The sequence below is a fragment of the Chrysemys picta genome, chromosome 15, assembly GCF_011386835.1.
Source record: "Chrysemys picta bellii isolate R12L10 chromosome 15, ASM1138683v2, whole genome shotgun sequence".
NCBI lineage: Eukaryota > Metazoa > Chordata > Testudines > Emydidae > Chrysemys > Chrysemys picta.
The window spans coordinates 29,809,460-29,826,348 of NC_088805.1; the positions used below are offsets into that span (position 1 = coordinate 29,809,460).

Sequence of the window (16,889 nt, forward strand, 5' to 3'; positions counted from 1 at the left end):
GGTAGAAGGGAAAGTATTTAATCATCATATGATAATATGGTGACATTGTCTGTTTTTTCCCTATTACAAAACAGAACTGTTAACTGAACTCTCCTGCCTTTTCTGCATTATTACTTCTATTAGAGATTGGAGCATCCATTTGAATAATATAAGAACCAGCTTGAATGTCTGTCTGTCCAGCAAACCTGAATCTTTTGGGAACTTAGAGCTGTAGAGGCGAACTTTCTCAAAGACTGCCAGTCTGTAACTATCAGAGCTGGACTGTGCTGGCCAAAGATGTTGGGATGCCCAGACAGTGAATCCACCTGGTCTCCGGCTCTGAGGATCCAATTCAGCAGGTTGCTCCGATGAGAAGGTCACCTGCTGCTCCAGCCCCTTTAGGAGAGTGATTCTCTGTGAAAACGTTGCCGTTTTCACCAACTGGAGACCCCCTCTGGTCTCCATTCTGAATCAACAGCTTTCTCTTGGCATCCCTGTTGGCCTTTGCCCCATCAGCCTTGGAGAGCAAATATAGCTTCTCTTCTACTGCAGGGGTGATGGCATTTACATTAGTCCCTGATCAACTCCTGAGCATTTATAACATGGACTGGGAGAACCACATGAGACATGGACTGTCAGTTGGCTGCCGGGAGGGAGGGGGGGAGCCCTGGAAATCTCTTTGCTCCTCAGGCAACAAGCTCCCCACACGCAAAGGGTGACATTCGGATGAACAAGGATCACCTGTTTCCCTGACAAAGGGTCAGGGCAGGTCCAGGAGAAGAAATGGAAACTGAAGTGCTTCTTGCCCCACTGTCCCCAGGCACAACGCGGTGGGTATCCCAGGGGAGGATAAAAATAGAGACAGACTTTGCTCCTGGGCTTTCGCTCCTGTTTTGTGTCATAAGCAACCAGCAAAATGCAGCAATGTGAGTTTCACTGGAAAGCCTCACGCAGAAGGAACGAAGCTCATTCCGGCAAATTGCTTTTGCCCTTGTTTTGTCGTAGCTCAAAATGACTCATTCAAATGCCATTAGCAAATCTAGCTTCACAGCCATTAGGCGACAGCAGATCGTTATCATAATAGGACACAGAAAATGCTCTCCGGGCGCACAGAATCTGAGGGGTTTGTGGGGGAGGGGAAGTAGATGGAAGAGAATGTGTAGGAATTGATCCCTATCTGTGGACTGAAATGGCGAAGGAAACACTGCTGATAGACTGAACCCTTCAGTGAAAATGTGGCTTTGTAACTTTTCTTTGCCTTTGTTTCCCCCCCTCACAATGGGGATAATTCTACCTATCTTCCAGGTGGGCTGTTCCCCTCATGCACAGGGCTATAAAGTGCTGTAAGGATGCAGCAGAGAGGAAGGACGTTCTTTTGGTTAAGAGACAACCTGGGATTCAAGTGATCTAGGTTTAGTCCCTGGCTCTGCCACAGACTCCCTGTGTGACCTTGGACAAGTTGCTTAATCTGTGTGTGTTTCAGTGCCCCACCCATAACGTGGGGGTGACTGTACTTCCTTTGTCTGTCTGTTTAGATTGAAAGTCCTTTGGGACAAAGACTCTCTCGCTCTAAGGGTATGGACAGGACCTAGCACATTGGGATCTCAACTGGGCCCTCTAGGAGGTACCAGAAGAGCCGTAATGAGATGAAAGGGGCTATGGAAGTATGAAGTTTTCTTCTGCAGTAAGTGTCTCCTTGGTGAAATGCCATGAATTAAAGGGCTTGGCTCCCCACTTCACCCTCCTGCCTTTGACAACGGACAGGAATCTCTCTCTGGCAGAATGTTCTCAGTGTCCTTTAAGAGTCCTTCACGTCAGCAGTCTCCCATGGAGAAGGCCTACCATGCTTGGAAAGGAAGTATTAACCGAGTGGCCATGCATCAGCCACTTGACTAATGAGGTTGGTCGATGAGCTTCCAGAGGGATGCGCATCCAGAGGGATGCGCAATTCTGGTCACCTCCACTGCAAAGAACTTCAGTCCGATGAGCTCACTCCAGAGGGTGGTTTAGATCTCAGGAAAAAGAAATGCTCATGAAAGAGCAAAGGCTGGAGGTGGCTCTGGAGAGACGTCGTGGCCGATTCAGGAGAGCGGTCAAAAGCCAGGTCGTCTCCGTGAGGAGGAGGGAGGCCAGGTCCAGCTGGCTGGAAAATTGAGCTGGAATCTCAGCCCACTACCAAGCAGTGTCTGGCTTCTCCAGCCAGCTGGGAGATCATGTGCCAGAGCAGACAAGGAGGTCGCAGGATGCACTCATCTGGGAAGCAGGCGTGAGTGGTGGCGAGATTCCTACGAGAGACCCATGTGCTATCGGGACATTGGTGATGCGCTCTGTCTTCTCTACTGTGCCAGCCACCGAGGTAGCTGAGCCCCCAGGAACAATTGGAAGCACAGGCTCTGAGGGGGATTTCGATGCCCTGTTAAGGTGCAGTTCCTCGCCCCGTCACTCGGCGGTGCAGGTGGCCTGTGCTAAATCATAACCTGGCGGGCACACTGATTGTTCGCTCCACTAGTCAGTAAAGGTACCTAGTCTTTCAGTCTCCCCACCCTGTCTGATTGCTTGATCCATCTGTTGTGTCCTGCCTGATACTTCTCTCTGGGGCAGGGCCTGCCTTTATTTGTTTGGCACAATGGGACCCTGATGTTTTGACTGGGGCTCGGAGGCACCTACCATAATAACCATCAATAGGAAGGGCAGAATTTGCAATTTGCAAGTGACACTGCATTGAAACTATTTGAGACTTGCATTCTGATTCCATATGTAATACAAGCTTTGTACACCTGGGTGCCGCACAGGAATCCAGACACAGTATGGAATTAGCTGATTATGAGAGTAGCCAATAGTCACGAAAAGAACCAGCTGATCGGTCCACAGGAAGTTAGACCCTTTCAATTCATTGAGCGTACCTCTGGGCCCAGGTAGCCTGTAACAGCTTGCTGATCAATGCCCTCTTTCCCCGCCGACCGTCTCTAAAGGAGCAGAAATGTATTTAATTACTCAAGGGATGTCCATTTTTTAATATCACAAAGGATTCGTTCTCCCATGTTTTTGTTGATGAGGACTAGTTATTACAGGGATTTCCCGATGTGGTAGGTTTTATATAAGAACGTAGGAACATAAGAATGGCCATACTGGGTCAGACCAAAGGACCATCTAGCCCAGTATCCTGTCTTGGCCAATGCCAGGGGCCCCAGAGGGAATAAACAGAACAGGTAATCATCAAGGGTACCCACCGGATTGGCGGGTAGTGATCGATTTATCGGGGATCGATTTATCGTGTCTAGTGTAGACGCAATAAATTGATCCCCGATCGCTCTGCCGTTGACTCCGGAACTCCACCACGGCGAGAGGCAGAAGCAGAGTCGACGGGGGAGCGGCAGCCATCGATCCCGCGCCGCGAGGACGCGAAGTAAGTGATTCTAAGTCGATCTAAGTTACGTCAACTTCAGCAACGCTATTCTCGTAGCTGAAGTTGCGTATCTTAGCTCGATCCCTCCCCTCGCCCCCAGTGTAGACCAAGTGATCCATCCCCTGTCGCCCATTCCCAGCTTCTGGCAAACAGAGGCTAGGGACACCATCCCTTTCCATCCTGGCTAATAGCCATTGATGGACCTATCCTCCATGAATTTATCTAGTTCTTTTTTGAACCCTGTTATAGTCTTGGCCTTCACAACATCCTGTAGCAAGGAGTTCCACAGGTTGACTGATAGCAGCCTCAGATCTGGATTAGAGGCCCTGCCTGTCTTATAATTAGCTAGTCACTTGACATCTAAAGGAATGCATCTGCTGTCTTTGGCCCAACTATCTAATAATGTAGTTCAGTAAATGTATATGTCTTGCTTGTTTTCAGGGGTGTCACCGTGTAGGGTAGGTCCTTTGGTGCCCTCTGGAGGGGACCCCCTTGTGATACTCCTGCATCGCAGTGACTTCCCTAGAGGAAGGTCATGCTGAGCCCAGAAAAAAAGGTGTGATGGTTTGGGGTTAAATCCCAGCTTCCTACCTACATCTGTGCTGGGCAGGTACAGTCGAGCTTGGGTTGTGCCTTAAAAGGCGGCAGTAGAAACAAATGATCAGAAACCAGCGTGAAGGTTCTGGAGGCGCAATGGCTGTTCGGTTTGGTCTTATATTGTTTGTTGGGTGTTAACCGGCTGTTAAAGGGATGCCATCAACTTGAAACTCACATTTCCTAGGTGGGTGTAGCTATCTCCTGGTGATCAGTGATGGTGGCAATTTTACACCTAGTGACTTGACCAAGGTTGCACAGTAAATCTGTGGCAGATGCTGGACTTGAAACCCAGGAGTCCTGCCTTCCAGTTCACTGCTGCTCTAAACACCAGACTTTGTCCAAAATACTGACTGTTCCTTGAGGGAAATTTCCCCATTTCAGGAAAGTAATTCACCGGTGCATGTTCTAAGTGCAAGGTGACTTCAGCAGATCACTTTTGCTGCCTGGAAAACCCATAACCTCCCTTTGAGATAATAACGACCCACTTTGCATAAACGGAGCCAGGGTTGTGAATGGAAGGGGTGTAACCTTATTAAGTGATTTGGACAGGCGGATGAACTGTAAAACAGCCAAAGGAGAGGGAAAGAAGAGAGAGACAGAAAGGCAGAGGCATCTGTGAATGCAGAGTGTTTCTTTAATGAGTCAGAAATGGGTTTTTGATCTCTTTCTGACTTTTTAAGGCTTTTCTGAATCTTGCCTGTAATTTCGTATTCATTGTATTCAGCCTCCCTTCATCTTTAAACCCTAGACTTGTGGGGCTCATTAGCAAGTACTTAAATGTCAAAGGGAGAGAGAGAATCTATCCAGTCAGGTGAATGATCATTTACGGTGATACTTGGATGTGTCTAAGATCTCCGGGAGGAATGGTTTGGGGTTTTTGCCAGGCTGTCCCACAGGAAAGCCAGCAGAAATCGAATTAGAAAAATGCAAATGAACACTCACAAATTGTTCATGGCACTGGCATTGCTCTGAGACCAGAAGGGAGTGGAGTACTCCAAGCCGTGCTTTGCTGCCAGCATACTCTGGGAAGGTAAGACTCTTCGCTGCAAAGCCATTGTTGATACAGACCTACAGCAGGTTTCCATTATAAAGTCAGTTTTAATCAACAGTTACCCCACTGTCGTGTGGCGTAGGCAACCATGTACCTGGGATGACTTCGTTTCTATGTACTGCTTCTTTATATTTCCAAAACATCAGCCATTTTGTTCTCAGAGTTGCTGCAGCCTGTTACCATGAGGCACATACACTGTGCTCGCTCTGTTTCTCTTGTTTATTTTTATTCACTCACCGAGTTTTTCCTTAATCTAAACTAGCAGCCACTTTAGTTGTAAGTAAAAGTGTATGAATAATGGATTTTTTGCATGGGTGCTGGACCAATGGGTATAGTGGCGGTGCTGAGCTGAGAGCTATAGTACCAAACTGGAAACCACTTCAAGCCAGGAGGTCTTCCACACTCCCAGAACAGCTAGGTTCAGCCCCTATAATTTTTTGGTTTACTGGCAATTCAAAAACAGGGGGAAAAAATCACTTCGGGTCAAACCAAAATTGCATTAAAAAAATTTTTTTTTGGCAAATTAAAAAGTTGGGGAAAAGTTCATATACAGTTGAATGAAATGTTTCGCATCAAATTTGAGCATGTGAAGAAGTTTTTGAATGTATTAAACTAAACAAAGGAAATCTCTAAACAAAAAGTCACTTCAAATTGAAAAATCAGAACGTTTCATTTTGAAAACATTGAAATGAAATGTTATGCTGTTTCCAGAATTTATTTTTGTAGGGTTTTTTTTATTCTGATTGAAACAATTCAGCAAAACTGACATGAATTCACAAAATGTTCAGTGGCACCGAATCTGCGTTTCTTGTTGAAAAAAGTTTTGGTCAAACAATTTCGCCCAGCTCAACTTTGAAACTGGTTGGTTGGTTTTTGTGTGTGGAAATTCATAACAAACAATATCTGAGACACCAGAGCCATTTTCTCTGCCACATATATGTTCATACTGGGGTATATAAGCTACCACACTATGGTCACTGGGGGCAAATGTTGATTTTTTAGGGATGACCACTGCAGATGTTTGTTCTAAAAACGCATCAGAATAAACAGAACACTCAGACAGCAGAACACCCTGACCTTTCATACAGGACACTACAAAATGCACTTTGCTTCTGAAACCTCAGTTGAAAGGAGCTGTTGTTCTTTCAAAGATCTGTACAAATGGATTCACTTATTGGGTTAGATTGTCATCATGCAGGAGTTCAACCCAGAAAGCTAGAAACAGGAGGAGAGAGGTCCATGGCAACCATGAGTTGCCTGATGCATGTTTTCCCAGGAGACAATTGCTTCTGTTCAATTTCTAATCTAGCCCCATGCCCACAACCCAGTGCCAGAGTATTTTTAAAGGCATGTTTAAGGACAGATATTCCTATCGCAAGCAGCACTCTGAATCCTATTTCTGGGGTAAAGGTTTCTTGCCTCTTTACAGAACTGGCAACGTCACTTGGGCTTTCAAAATCCCAGCAACCCAACAGCATCATTTTGCTGATAGAGATATTAATAAACAAAGAGCCGGAGAGAGGGTTAAAAGTGGCCAGCAAGTGATGGAGGATGACAAGGGAGAGAAAAAAAAGGAACTCAGCCAAGTATGTTGAGTACCCATGGGAGGAGCAGGGCTTCAAATGACGGTGATGCGTGGGGGCGGGCATGCAGGGTCATGTCATCGCCCCCAGATTTGCTGTTTGCCTTGTACTGAGCATGCTCAGTACCATCACTGAAGCCGGCTGCCCTCACTCTGCCCCTCCCCCCCCATTATTGACAGTCACGGGTCGTCTCTGGCTTCAGGCAAATCAGGCCAGAGACTTTCCAAGATTCACCCTGCCTTCATGAAATGATGGAGATTAGACACAAAGTGCCAGGCTAACACTATGAGTCACTATGAGTCAACAGTGTGATGCGGTTGCAAAAAAGCAAACCTGATTCTGGGATGTATTAACAGGTGTGTTGTGAGCAAGATATGAGAAGTCATTCTTCCGCTCTACTCTGCGCTGGTTAGGCCTCAGCTGGAGTATTGTGTCCAGTTCTGGGCACCGCATTTAAAGAAAGATGTGGAGAAATTAGAGAGGGTCCAGAGAAGAGCAACAAGAATGATTAAAGGTCTTGAGAACATGACCTATGAAGGAAGGCTGAAAGAATTGGGTTTGTTTAGTTTGGAAAAGAGAAGACTGAGAGGGGACATGATAGCAGTTTTCAGGTATCTAAAAGGGTGTCATAAGGAGGAGGGAGAAAACTTGTTCACCTTAGTCTCTAAGGATAGAACCAGAAGCAATGGGCTTAAACTGCAGCAAGAGAGGTCTAGGTTGGACATTAGGAAAAAGTTCCTAACTGTCAGGGTGGTTAAACACTGGAATAAATTGCCTAGGGAGGTTGTGGAATCTCCATCTCTGGAGATATTTAAGAGTAGGTTAGATAAATGTCTATCAGGGATGGTCTGGACCGTATTTGGTCCTACCATGCGGGCAGGGGACTGGACTCGATGACCTCTCGAGGTCCCTTCCAGTCCTAGAATCTATGAATCTATGAATAAACATGTAAGTGTATGCCAGTGGGTGCACTCAAGCAGCTCAGAGCCCGGGGAGATACGTCTTCCTCCTCCAGCATGGCATTCCAATTGACACCCTTTCTAGGCTGGCTGGAGAAAAGCACAGAGTAGCTGAGTGAGGGGCTCTGGTGGCCGGAAGCAATAATCCTTAATCAGGCTGCTCAATACTCTCCTTGTAGAGCAAGAGACAAAGAAACAGCAGCACAAACTCAATGAGACTTTCTTTGCTGTTTAATTCCTTATCCTCTGTTCTATGCATTGTTTGTTTTCCGGATAACCTCTCAGTACAAACATGAGGCGTTTGCATGTCATCTGGTGCATTTTTATTCAAGGCAGCAAAGAGTATTTTTCCGGGTAATGTTCTAGGTGCTTTCTCAGAGTACAGCTAATGGCATTCAGTTCGAATTGGCTCCTTTACTGTACCAGAGGCTTCTTTAACTTAAAATTGTCATGAAAGTTGGATCGTTTCCTGAGAATAAGGGGAAGGGTCCTCGATAAATCCGCCGTAGTGAAGAGACGAGATTGCCCGAGGGATTGGAGCCTTTCCCCATGGATTCAGATCGTGATGAGTTCAATGGTAGCCAGCCCTCTTACCAGCCAGTCACTGTTCATTGGTCTGTTAGAGATATGTAGGTGGTTGCAGACTCATTCGTATTGGCCCTCTCTTCATGGAACTAGCTCGAGGTGGTAGGGAACTGCATGGAACCGGCAGGCGTGGCAAGGGTCTATAACCTATCTCATGCCTTTGTCTGGAAGAGGATTTGGAGTGGAGGCTCTTTGCATCAGTCAGGAGGGTTTGTTCAGTTGGGAGGAGGGTCAGATTACGTGTCGCTGAGGATAGCGTTTGCAGCCAGAAGGACTGGGTTTGGGTGGATTGACTGCCCAGGTTTCGTGGTGGGATGGGTGGCAGCAGGTGGAGAAGACCATGAAAGGCTCTCAGAGAGTCTCGATTCATGTCGCTTTGCACTACAGCTATTGTTGCCAGTGAACCAGACTTTCCATCTTCCGTGTCACATGGACCTTTACTAACCAGCTCTCTCTGTTCCAGATGGCAGCGCGATATTCCGCGGATGCTTCCACCGGCCGGACAACGTCTCCTTAGCTTTGCCTGTGACTGGGGTGATGCTGAACATGTCTGTGGACAAGTGTGTGGACTTCTGCACTGAAAAGGTAAGTAGGAGAAGCGAATGGGGCTCTAAGCGAAGGACCCCGCACACACCTCCAGTTTGCAATGATGTAAATCAGGAATAACCTCACCAGAGCCAAGGAAGTGACTGGTGTAACACGGGTGCAAGTGGGGAAGGATCAAGCGAAGAGTCCTTCCAGAGCTCTGCATTTGCTTCAGAATAGTTATGTTAAAAATCATACTCAATCCATTTTAATCCAGCGTAATGTAATAATTGCTTGTGTCCAAACTACAAGAGGTGAAATTTACAGCTTGTATCTTTGCCCTACAAAAAGTAGGTTCTAAATCCCAGGAGAAGGCCATGCTGAGGATCTCTAAATTTCTCCTTTCGCTTAATCTGTAACCTGCCAGGGTTTTATCCCCTGGTGGAAGCTTTATCTGTACAAATCCTATGCGTGGACTTTCTGGGAGATTTGTATGCGGTTGGCCCGGCAGTGTCAGGATTTGACGCCACTGTTTCTAAACAACAAGTCACTGCTTCCCGTTTTAAAATGGTGGGACAGATTCTTAGCTGCTGTGGTGGCCATCACTCCACTGAAGCGAATGCAGCAAGACTGATTTACACCAGCTGAGGGTCGGGGTCAGGGTCAGTTCCTACCCATGTTCTTGAGGTTGGTGGGCAAGTTTCTTCTCACTGGACTGGAGAGGGGAATAGGAAAAGTGTGTATTCCCGACCTTGGAATGTGTGTCCCGAGGGGAAGAGAGCAGAGAAAACAATGAGCCTGGAGGACCATGGGGGAGGCTGCGGTGGGAAGGAGAGGGGACGGAGGAGTGGGGCCAGAGAAATTGTGGGATGGGGGAGGTGAAAGTGCATGGGCAAGAGAAAGAAGATCTAGAAAAAGAAAGGGGCTCTTGAATAAAAAATGCGGCCTTGGGAAAGAGGCCCAAAGAGAGGAGGATGGGGCATAGGACTTTCAAGAGAACAAATTGTAACTCTGCTTAACCTTGAGGGGGAATTTGAATGGTCCCATAGCTCCATGAGATCACTGAAGAGTCACGCAGCTTATTCTTCAGTCCTTGGCCCCTCTGCTGACACTGCCAACAAAGGCTGGGGTTGATAATCCTGGAGACCCCATGGTCTAGGCATTGGACATAGGCTACCCAAGAGCCTTTGGGTGACCATGAGCCCACCCCATGACCCAAGAGCCATTAGGCTTCATGAGTTTGGTCACACTGGTAACCCAGGGCCAGATTTCACCCTTGTTGGTTCTTATTTTATTCAAACAAGTAAACGGGCTTGATGGCGGAGGGAGGATGTTCACCCAGAGTGCTACAGAGGGTGAGCTGAATACTGCCCTCTGGGCAGTCGACGTTCTGTCTGGTGCTACACCTCAGCCCTGCATGAAGGAGATTTCCTTGCTATCACCCGCAACAAACCCATCCCTCAGGACCATCAGCAGCTGCCTAAGAAGGGAAGGAGGAGTGGGGCTGGACAAAAAGCTTGTTTTCTTTCCCTTAATGCCCTGAAAACATGGGCAAGGACAGCTCCTGCTTAGGCGGCTCCCTGCCACGTTGTCAAGGCCTTTTTCCAACCTGCGCAGACACAGTTCTGACTTGGGAATTGCAGGGTTCCTAGCGCCTGCAGGGTGAATTGGTTGAACTTGCATCTTTGGGATAATTTGGCGCCTTCTCCCAACTCTGCTCCTCGGGGGAGGGAGAATCGACTTCTACTTCAGTGTAGCTCCCTTGGTGTCAATGGGGCTACCCCCATTGACACCAGCTGAGAGTTGGCCCCTGGGGTAGGGTCTCTCTGGCCCAGACTGCACACCAGTCAAGTGTTTTGCTGAGCAGTGAAACATCTGGGTGGGAAAGTAGCAGCATTATGCCAGCCAGTTACAAGGTCAACTACCTATCTTGATGCTTTAATCCATATAGATGACTCCATAGGGTCTCTTCCATGCCAGACTTTTACTACACTGGAGCAGGCAAATGTTAACATGTGCCGTGAGAGTTTTACCAGGGTTTAATCTATTGGATTTGAATGTTAATTTTTAAAAAATGAAAGAAAGAAAACAAGCAAACAAGCAAACTTACTGGTGGATCTCTGAGCAGAAATAACAGATTAATGCTTCACCTCCAGCAGTAGACTGGTGGCCAAGAACCTGACCCCCACATGGGAAAATGTAGAATGTGTTAGAGGACACTGCAGATTCCATACCATAGTAATGGGGGAAGGTAGTTTCCTTCCTGACCCCAGCTGTGGTCACAGTTTATGTCCTGATGCATCAGGATTGTTCATTTTTCTGATGGCTCATATAACTGCAGATGTTAATCATGTAAAGGTCGAACCATCTGCAGCAGGGAGTTCATCACCAAACAATCCCTATAGCTTACATAGGGCTACATCGCCACCCCCAAAACAGGGAGCCGTGCATGGGGAGTTCCTTATAATATGCTGTTACGAACCAATGAAACTCCATTGTCTGGCTTCCTGGGACTCAGTTGCTATGAGCTCTAAGGATGCCCAAACATATGCTTAAATGGCTGTCCTCTAATGAGGCCCTCCCGTCCTGCATCCGCTGACACTGGAGGTCTCCCTGCTGTCACATTTCAGTGGCATAGACGGACGTAGCTCAAACAGATGCCTGGCAAATGGGAGGCTAAGAAAGGGATTTGAAAACAGCCTATCTAGACTCCGCAGCTTTCCCTGGCTGTGTCTCCATCTCTACCCCAGTGAACATGCTCCCTCAGCTGCTCGACAGACCAGACAGCCCCACTAAAAGCCATTAGATTCCCTGCGCTCTGTACAAGAGCAGCAGCTCCCACCACAGCCCTGCTTTGTTCTTGCTCCCCTGAGAGCTTGGCTCTCGGAGGTGTAAATAAAATCCTGAGCACCGAGCCCCTTGATTAACCCGGCGCCGCCACAGCCCTGGGTGTTAAATTGCCTGTCAGGCTCTGAATGTTCCCTCATAACTCTGCACTTTAAAATCCAAATGAGGTCACAGAAGATGCAGTCTGTGGGCTTTTAGTAACCTTACTCTGGGTGACAAACTCACAAATTACCAGAGCAGCATCAGGCCATGATTCTAAGAGGAGGATCATAGCTCCCGCTATATTACACCCTGCACTAGCAAAGAGCTCGGCAATTTCCAGCCCCGTGGTTTGGAATGCAGGGCCACAGCGGGGTGAGGAGGCGCTGGACATGCTAGAACTCTGGTTGGGTTGGTTTTTGTCAAAGCCAAGCTGCCGTTGCCAGCAATGCAGTGCTGTGACGGGCTCGCAAGGAGTAATAACACCTCTCCCCTCGCCCGGCTCCACTCCAGGCCTGGTTACAGAGCTCATGGCTGCAGTGGAGTGACTGCTGGTTTGCAGGAGTGCAGCTGACAATGGAATTTGGCCCACAGAACATTTCATTTACAAAGCAGTGTGTGCCCTGAACCGAATTAGCCCTCGCTGCGTGGAGAGGGGTGTGTGCCAAGATAGCCAATGGGAGATGCCAAGGAGAGGGGTGTCTCCTAAGGCCCACCCAGTGGCACCAGCAAAGGCGCTTACGGACCTTTTAACATGGAAATGTAAATGCCTAGTGAGTTTAGACACCTACAGGGTCAGATGGGCCGGGGGGGGGGGGGGGGGGAGGTTGTACATTGCAGTGGTGCCAAAACTGGGGTGCCCAACTCCTTTTGTGCATCTAGGCCTTAGTCTCGCTGTGCCTCTGTTCCCCATCTGTACAATGGGAACAATAGCAGGCATTAAAGATTGTGAGGCGCTCCGGTGATGGGGGCCACCGAAGTACCATGGATAGATAGAGAGCAGTCTGCCTGTGCAGATCGCAGGGCAGAATCAGGGCCTAAGAGTAAACCTACCCCCTTGGGATTTAGCTAGAAGTGGTCACTCTTGTAATGCACAGCACTTTTCCAGCTCCTGACCCAGAAAGGAGTCATGAGAGAGAGAGGGGGAAGAGCTACTGTCACCCCAAAGACTTGTGAACTGCCCCCAAACACCCATGCCGTTATTCCTGTTTTACTGGGAGGGGTGGGGCAGCTTCTGGACAAGTACAGCCGCAGCTCAGCTGCTAAACCCAGCTCCGGATTCTGATCCTCCGAAGTGACTGTGGAGAGACTCCAGCCTCCAGGGCTGTCAGGCAGCCTCCCAGCCCGGCACTAGCAGGACTCCAGCTAGCGCACTAAACAGCCGTGTGGCTGGCGTGAGCCCCCCAAACTCACACCCCAGCTGAGCTAGTGTGAGTCGACACGGGCCGGGAGGCTGGAGTGTAGCTACAGTGTAGACAGACCCTTCGATAACCACTGAACTTGGGAGAACGAAAGGAACCACTTGCCCAGGCCGCTGTACTCAATCACTGACCCAGCGTTAATAAGCACGGGCCTGACCGTGCTGCCCCTGCAGATGATGGGAGCTTTGCCCTGAACTCTGATGGCAGCAGAAATGGGCCCTATGTCTGGGGCTGAGTGGGTGGGGATCAGGAAGCCGGTGGGCGCGGGTGGCAGCGGGCAGGCGGCAACGGGCTGCACATCCCAGCCTCCTGGCCTGCTGAGCAGCTCTGTCCCTTGCTCCCCCCAGGAATACCCGCTGGCAGCCCTGGGGGGGGCCTCCTGCCACTGCGGCTTCCCCACAACGTTCTTCACCCTCCACGAGCGCGAGGACGAGCAGCTGTGCGCCCAGAAGTGTGGTGGCGAGGAGTTCGAGAGCTGCGGGACCGCCGAGTACTTCATCGTGTACCAGACGCAGGTGCAAGGTAGAGAGCGTCGCGCCGGGCTCTTTGCTCTGACAGCGTGTGTCTGCTGGGGAGGCAGCGGGAGAGGTGTCTAACTCTCCTCTTTCAGCAAGAGCAATGACTCCGGGAACCCCGGAGCGCGGCTGCTCAGCTGGAGTTCAGCGAATGCTGGATAGTTATTGCTACTTGCCTGTGGTGTCTTCTTCCCTGCAGAGGGGCTGGAGAGCTGGTGCATGCTCGCGCGATACTCCAGCCAGGTGGCTGACCGGAGACACGCTATCTGGGCTCCACCCCCTCCGCTGAGAATAGGGCCATTCCCTCTCTGACTCACAAAGAGTTTTGCTCAGTGGTTTTTGACTCCCCGCTGCCTAGCCGAATGCTGATCCTTGGTGGCCCGCCATTGCCCACCTCCCATTCATCGGTGCACCCTCTACTTGGGGTTGGGCTGATTGGACATGCAGTACAATGCATGTTCACAGCAGTCTTTGTTACAAAGGGCCCGTGCACTGGCGGGAATACTCTGCCATATATTGAGCATGTTCATTTCCCTTCAAAGTCAGCAAGGAGAATGTTTTGATTATAGGGCTTTGATGTGAGCCCCGCTTAGGGTAACCAGACAGCAAGTGTGAAAAATCAGGACAGGGATGGGGGGTAATAGGAGCCTATATAAGAAAAAGACCCAAAAATCGGGACTGTCCCTATAAAATCAGGACATCTGGTCACCCTAGCCCCGCTCCCTAGCAAAGGACAACGAGCACCATTAAATCAGAGGTGCCTGCTTGGAGCGCAGCCTGGGACAATGGTTCTCCAGCTATCTCAGTCTGCAGACCTCCCAGGACGGGAAGGTCACCTGATGGTGGCCACCTTTACTGAGACCCCAGGACTTTGTGAATCTACATTCAGCCTGGCAGGTGGGCTCTACAGAGCTAGACTAACCCCCACCCCCCACCCCAATTGCCCGGTGCTAGCCTCTGGTGGGGCTCTTGGAGGAATTCTATGGGGGCAGACTCTACTTCCATTGTTTAATGGTCCTAATCTGGGTCACAGGGTGGAGCTGCCCTGAACATTACACCGACAACTGGTTCCTCTGCCCCAGCTGTGTTTCCGGTGTAGCTTTTCCTTTCTTTCTCACCTGGGCATTGGAGTAAGGGGTGGGAGGAAGGACACACTAACTGATCAGATGGTCACATGTCTCTGCTGCAGATTTCAGCTTTACCACCCATGTCCAAACTGGCCACAGAATACACGGAGCTCTGAGCGTTCTGTCACCCCGCATAAAATAACCCGGGTTTCCAAATATCCATTCGGCGTTCATTAAAATTACCATTTATTTCAATTTCCCAGGAAATAAATCCTCCTTTGAACATGCGACTTTAATTACTGCTTAGATCAGACACAGGAAATAACAGTTTGCCATCTGCCTTCAGCAGACTTTTTTTTTTTTTTTTTTTCCTTGTCACCGTCAATAAGTTACAGGCCAGAATAACCAATCACTGGTTAATAATGGGTCTCTGATCTTCTGTCACAGAGCCCTCCTGACACCCCCATGCACCTGCTGTCCAACGCTGCCCTGGGGGAAGCGTATAGGAGGCTGTGCAGGCTGCTTGAAAGCAAAATGTGACAAATCCAGTCTCCTTTCCAAAGCAGCACGCAGTGTCCCAGCGAGGCTGTTCATTTCCATTCGCTCTGGCATTTTCTTCTTGTTTGGGTGGTCATGATTTTCATCACATGGGATCATGCAGATCAGTCCCTTCTGAACGCCTGTAGGCCCCGCATGTGGCAGTGCTTTTCAGATCTCTCACTAGCCAACCAAAAAGAATTTAGGGTTCAGCTTCATTCAGATCTGTGGGACTAGCTGCTTTTTTCTTGCACCTAGTTGGAAGCCTGTGTCTGGTGATCATAGCAGAGGCTGAACATTAGCATTTCTGGGTGCAGGTCCTGGCACTGCCATTGACTTGCTGTGCATGTCACGTAATCGCTTTGTGCCTCGGTTTCCCCATCCATAAAATGCCACTAACATTCCGCACAGGGGGGTGATGAGGTTTTATAAATCGACCCATGCTTGTCAAGCGCTTTGGAATCCCTGTATGAGTACAAAAAATTAATACCCTGTGAAAATGTGGCCTCAATGAAGGAGGAAAGCCCAGCAATATCATGTTTGAAGACATCAGTGCTTGAAAAATGTTACAGAAAGGGGCTTGGGGAATTACTGTCATAGAAAGAAATATACTCAAACCCCCGAGACCATTTTGACTTTGCACACTTGCCCCGTTGCAATGCAAAGTAGATACATACATGAAATTACTCAGCAGCAAGAGAATATGCTTCCTCCTGGTGAGTGAGTGAGTGAGTGAGTGAGTGAGTGAGAGAGGTGCCTTTGTCTCCTGAGCTCTGTTAGCATTTCACAGTGGCAAGGCGGCGAGTAGATCCCTACAGTTACAACGCAGGATAAAAGACTGTGGGTCAAGGAAGGAGAAAAGGAAAAGCCAGTCCAGGAAAGTAGAGGAAGGAATCCTAAACAGAAAACCCAAAGGCTTTTCGTTAGAGGCGACTTCTCCCAGCCCCCATTCAAGGTCAATTCCATCAAGATTGTTCCAAAAAAGTTAAGTAAATAACAATGAAATCTCTGGTATGCATTCAAGGAGATTCTTTTTTTATCAATTTCATTAGGGCCCAAAGTAAGCAAAGACTTCAAGGACATCTGTAATCCAACATTTTTTTGCTGTAACATGGTTACTTTTGTTCTGTACAAAAGCTCCTGTGGGGACTTTCTCAAGCAGTTTTAGCTTTTGCTAGAAAATAAAAAGGGTAGAATGTCTCCTGTTAATAACATTTAGCATGGAGATATCCAAGGAGCTCAGTGCTCTCTGCAAACATTAATTGTCCATTAAACTTCAGAGCTCCCCGGGAGGCAGGTAAGTCACGTGCTCCCCATCTTACTGTCCAATAATCTGTAAAATTCTCTTTAGCCTTCGCTCTTTTGCCCAACATTCTTGCAATTCGTGTTCACTGGCAGGTTCATGGGATGGGAACAGAAAAGAGATGCCAACCAGCCCAGGAGAACTGGCTTCAAAAGTCAAACAAGTATGCACAGGGATTTAATGTACAGTATTCCTCCAGTTCTCCTCTTCTCTGTGGTCATTTGAAAAATGCTTTTGCATTAATCAGCATAAAAGAGCAGGATGCATTTATACTTATGCGGCTTAGGCAATATACATATATCTATGTTATGCTACATAAGATTGACACCAGTCCTGGACATGCAGTATTGGGCTGGCATCCCCAGCTCTGGAAGGTGATAAGCTGCATTCAGCACAGGGGATCAGTGCTGGGAAGATAAAATGTTGCGCCCACTTCAGCAGCTGAAAGCCTAGCAGGTGGGAGCAGAGAATCTATTATGGTCACTTAAAAGCCACTCCTCCGTCCATCTGTAGGCAAACGTTGCAGCTCCTCAGC

General features: G+C 48.5%; 1 protein-coding gene across 1 annotated transcript in view; it reads left to right on the forward strand.

The window, feature by feature from the left end:
- The window catches only part of WSCD2 (WSC domain containing 2), a 139,223-nt gene that overhangs the window by 93,092 nt on the left and 29,242 nt on the right, over nt 1-16,889 (forward strand). Inside the window, exons 5-6 of the mRNA XM_005298579.5 lie at nt 8,624-8,745; nt 13,280-13,454. Of these exons, the coding sequence (XP_005298636.1) occupies nt 8,624-8,745; nt 13,280-13,454 (297 nt within the window). The remainder of the gene's footprint in view (nt 1-8,623; nt 8,746-13,279; nt 13,455-16,889) is intronic.